At 61.9% G+C, this 4,349-nt stretch overlaps 1 protein-coding gene across 1 annotated transcript in view; it reads right to left on the reverse strand.

Annotated features, from left to right (window-relative positions):
• RGS14 (regulator of G-protein signaling 14) overlaps nucleotides 1-3,980 on the reverse strand; it is a 4,226-nt gene extending 246 nt beyond the window's left edge. The window contains 12 exon segments of the mRNA XM_010191496.1: nucleotides 274-417; nucleotides 634-692; nucleotides 833-914; nucleotides 1,242-1,368; nucleotides 1,538-1,614; nucleotides 1,719-1,910; nucleotides 1,988-2,112; nucleotides 2,201-2,321; nucleotides 2,504-2,653; nucleotides 2,798-2,941; nucleotides 3,523-3,615; nucleotides 3,723-3,980. Of these exon segments, the coding sequence (XP_010189798.1) occupies nucleotides 274-417; nucleotides 634-692; nucleotides 833-914; nucleotides 1,242-1,368; nucleotides 1,538-1,614; nucleotides 1,719-1,910; nucleotides 1,988-2,112; nucleotides 2,201-2,321; nucleotides 2,504-2,653; nucleotides 2,798-2,941; nucleotides 3,523-3,615; nucleotides 3,723-3,980 (1,572 nt within the window).
• Nucleotides 3,981-4,349: the final 369 nt, after the last annotated feature.

Consider the following 4,349-nt stretch of genomic DNA (forward strand, 5'->3'; position numbering starts at 1 on the left):
CCACTAGCCCTGAGGGAAATGCAGGTCATGCACCTGGGCTCCTGTCCCAATGCCTTAGCTGCCCCCTCCACCTGACATGACCCTGAACATGTCCCAGACACAGCACCTGCACCTTCTCCGTGCTACATGCCTGCACCCATGGGAACTGGCACCCATTCCCAGCACAACAGAGGACCCCAAGTCCCCCATAGCTCAACCCCAGCTTCATGGGACCCTGTACCTCTCCCCAGCAGACCAGGGGTCCTGCGTCCCTCACCCATGTTTTCTCCCAGCCCTCAGGTTTCAGACACACCAGGTCTCACCTTCCAGGTCGTATGTGCGGCGGTTCAGGTTTGCGGCAGCTGAAGACCGGGGCCGGGAGAAGGAGGAGGGCATCTCCCACAGTGTGTCGGGTTCTGCTCCTGTCGGGCTTCCCTCCTGCAATGAGCAGTCCAGGTCTCAGTGATGGGACAAGGAGGCCATGCTCCCTCAGCCCACATCCCCATCACCCTCCCACAGCCTGGCTCCTACCTCAGTACCCACTGCCCAGCCCCACGGCATGCACTGGGATTGCAGCGGGGCACGGCTTCCCCATGGACCATGGCAGCAGCCATGAGGCCATCTCTAACCAGGGCGGTGGGATCTTGAGCTCACCTGGCTCTGGTGTGGTGAGGAAGCGGCTGCAGCCTCGGCACACTCTGTCACTCGCATGTCTGCAAGGTAAGGAGTGATGCTCAGTGCCCAGGTCCTGGCCTGGCTGGTGACAGGATGGAGCCCATCCCAGGGAGCAGAAAGCAGCCTGGCCCTGTGAGCACTCCACAGGGGAACATGGCTTGGGGGGAGGACACTTCACCTGCTGGCATTTCGAGAATGAGTTTCTGAGCAGCTACCATGCTGACCAGCTTCTCCAGATCCACAGCAGCCGTCTCGCCTTGCTGCAACGGGAAGAGTCAGCTGGTGTCACACTCACTGTGGCATGGCAAAGGCAGCCAGGCTGAGGACCTGTGAGCTCCTCGGTCAGACCCTGCAAGGTCACGGGCTGCACAGACCAGTACCTCCTAGCTTGCCATGGGGTGCCATGGTCCATCCCAAACACCAGTGACTCTCCACAAGCCTGCAGGCTGCCCCCGGAACGAACCACTGCTCCCCACCACCTGGACACTACCAGCCCCTGGCCTGAGCCCCAAACCCAGGGCTCCCCCACCACAGCATCCCAGCCACAGGAGGCCGGGGCCGTTGCCCACCGAGGTGTGAGCCCTCACCCGCCGCAGCAGCGCCACCTCCATGCGCACGCCGTACTTCTCCAGCACCGGCTGCAGCGCTTCCCGGATGCGCTTGGTTGACTTTGCTGTGATGCGGATGGTCTTATTGAGGGAGGAGATTTCCAGCCTGTAGAGGAGAAGGAGAGGCTGTCTGCCGGCAAACACAGACAGGCAGGGGCAGAGCCTGGGCATTTGGGTCTCCCTGGGGTGTTGGGTGTGGGGCACCACAGGCAGCCACACGTGATGTGGACTGGACACATGTGGGCAACAGCATCAGCCCCGAAGCTCCCACTCACTCAAAGCTTATCCTGTTCTCCAGCTTCACCTCCTGGTCTGCCAACACGGTGCACTCCTGGTCCAGCACCAGTGCTTTCTACAAGAGCCAAACCATCAGAAGGGAGCAAGCAAGGTGGCGCACAGTCCCAGCCCAGGGACAGCCCGACTGGCAGGAGCCCCCTCTCCTCCTGCCCATCCTACCTGCTCATTTCCCACCAGGTAGACCTTGATGTCGGGCAGGCTGAAGCCGCGCTTCTCACATATCCCCGCCAGCATGTCGCGGATGGAGTGGCCAGGCCGGACGGAGGCCAGTGAGGCCGTGCCATCAGGCAGGTACACGCAGCAGTATTTCATGGGCTTGGCTGGCAGCTCTGCCTCGCTGCCCCCCAGGCTCTAGTGGGGGCGATGTGGTGGGATAAGCACGGCCTGTGGCAGTGTGATGCCATGGGGCTGGCACAGCAATGACTCACCTCCGTCCAGGGGCTGGTGGCCGTGCTGGCTGAGGACAGGAAGCCCAGGTCCAGGCTGGCCGAGGAGTTGAGTGAGCCCTGGGACTCCCGCCACAGCATGGCACTTCCACTGCCTTCTCCCCCCTCTAGGGCAGACAGAGGGACAGTAGTGATGATCACAGTCTCTCTTTGGTGTTGCACAGTCCTGGCTGCCCTGCTTGGCACAGCACCTACCTGCCCAGGAGGGCTCCCGCCGCTCTCCCTTCCTGAAGGACCGGCGAGGGCTGCGGTTGCCACCACTGCCCACTGTCTCCACACCCAGTGGCAGGGACTTGCCCAGCTTCAGCTTCGACTTCTGGGGCAAACAGAGAAGCATCTCATCGTGGGGACATCCAAGGCTTCCCCTTCCTTTTCCCAGGTCCCCCAACCACTTGTCTGTCCTCAGTCAGGGGCTGGGTTTGCTCCAAGGAGTGGGAAAGAGACCCAGGACCATTTTCTCAGGTGAAGTTCCCTGTGTCCCTTGCCCACCCCACTCACCTTGCTGAGGTCAGGCGGGGGGCTGCTGCTGCGGGAGTGGGGCCGCAGGTCGGGCAGGGGCTGCCCCTGGCTCTCTGCTCGCAGGCAGGCCTGGTACAGCGGGGATTTCACAAAGCGCGTGTAGCTGTCAAACTTCATCAGGTTAAAGATCTGCAAAGGGAGGATGGGTCTGCTCGAGACCCCTGCCCACCTACAGCTTGCTCCAGCCACTGCCCCACGTTGACAGTAGCGATGCTGGTTGATGCATGGGGTGGTCCTGCACCCTCCAGCCTGCCGGTGGGGTGCTGCTCATACCTGGAGCTGCTGGATGCGAAACATGTCTGGGGAGGGGTTGGCCAGCATGTCCTCCCCAATCCAGGCCTGCTTGTCGATGTTCACGGGACTGACTGAGTGGCTGGACAGGAACTCATCGTAGATCCGCCGTGCCTCCTGGGCCAGCTGAGGGAACGGGGGGGGTCAGGCCAGGACCAGGAGCCCCCTCCTCTCTGCTACCCCACAGGGATCCCCTGGCTCACCCTGCAGAGCCACTGGAGCCCTGAGGGACCAATGCCCCCCGGGACCAGCTCAGTAGCTGGGCTTCAGGATGGGCATTGGAGCGAGCCACTCCCACCCAGCATCAAGCTTTCAGCACAACACACCACTCTCTCCACGGAGTTACAGCCTGAGGTAGGAACTGTCCCCCGGCTGTGTGACTGTCTCCATGAGCCCCCATCAAGCTCTCTGCCCTTGGTCTCTTGTCCTCCCAGCAGCACTCTCCACCCTCTGGTGGCCCTGGGTTGCAGAAGCACACCCTCCTCTGTGGGGCAGGCAGTCCCAGCTGTGGCTCTTCCAATGCCCATTGCATCCATTTCCTCGTCCCTCCCGCAGGAGACACCAGCCTGCTCAGCCTCCCATTACAGAGGTCTGCTAGGACTCTGGGACATGCAGGCATGGCAGCCACCTCCACCTCTGCCCACATCCCTCCACAGCAGCTGTGTGACCCAGGCTCAGCCACACCATGGCTGCACGGAGGCCGGTACCTGCTGTGTGTCGCTGGCTGGGATCTGCTGGAAGCGCTCACATGCCTGCCAGAAGTAGACATTTTCGGCACTGAACTCCTTCTTGAGGAACTCCTGTGGGGCCGAGAGAGCTGCTAGCCTGGCCGGCACTGTGGCCGTGGGACAGTCGGTTGCCAACAACAGATGGGAGCAGGGACCAAGGTCTGGGCTGTGGCACTCACAGTGAAGTAGGTGACGGCCACGCGGTCCTGCAGCAGAGTCTCAAAGGATTCGGCCCAGCTGACCACAGACCCCTGTGTGGAGCCGCAGGTGGCCGATGGTCCTGGCAGGCTGTTCACGCTATGGTTGCTGCCACGGGCCCTGGAGGCATTTAACTCTGAGAGAGAAAAAGGGTCAGTTCTGGCTGCCTGGATGTCCCCTCGCGTCACCCTCTGTTGCCAGCAGTCCCCCCATATCTGCAGCAAGTTCATCCGCCCCATCCTGATGTGAGGTGGTGAGACCTCAGGAAGGGAGCACGAGGAACTGGTATCACAGTGGCATCCTCGGCAGATCAAACATGGTGATGCTGCTGCTGGCACCTTCTGGAGTGACAGCCCTCCCTACCAGTGCTGGCCATCCTCCCCTCCCGGGGTGTCACCCTGGCTCCACCTGTGACTCATCTCCCAAGGGAACAAAGTTGATGCACAGGGGAGGCACCCAGCCGGGAGGGAGAGCATGGGGACACGGGGGGCACATGGCACGGAGGGAAGCTTGGAGGGTGGGCAGAGGTTCTTGAACTTACCTCATCCACTCCTCTGGCCATGAGGAACACACCCAGTGAGAGGAGGGCACAGAAAGTGTCACCCCCT

The sequence above is a fragment of the Mesitornis unicolor genome, unplaced genomic scaffold (assembly GCF_000695765.1).
Source record: "Mesitornis unicolor isolate BGI_N332 unplaced genomic scaffold, ASM69576v1 scaffold29579, whole genome shotgun sequence".
In the NCBI taxonomy this organism is placed as follows: domain Eukaryota; kingdom Metazoa; phylum Chordata; class Aves; order Mesitornithiformes; family Mesitornithidae; genus Mesitornis; species Mesitornis unicolor.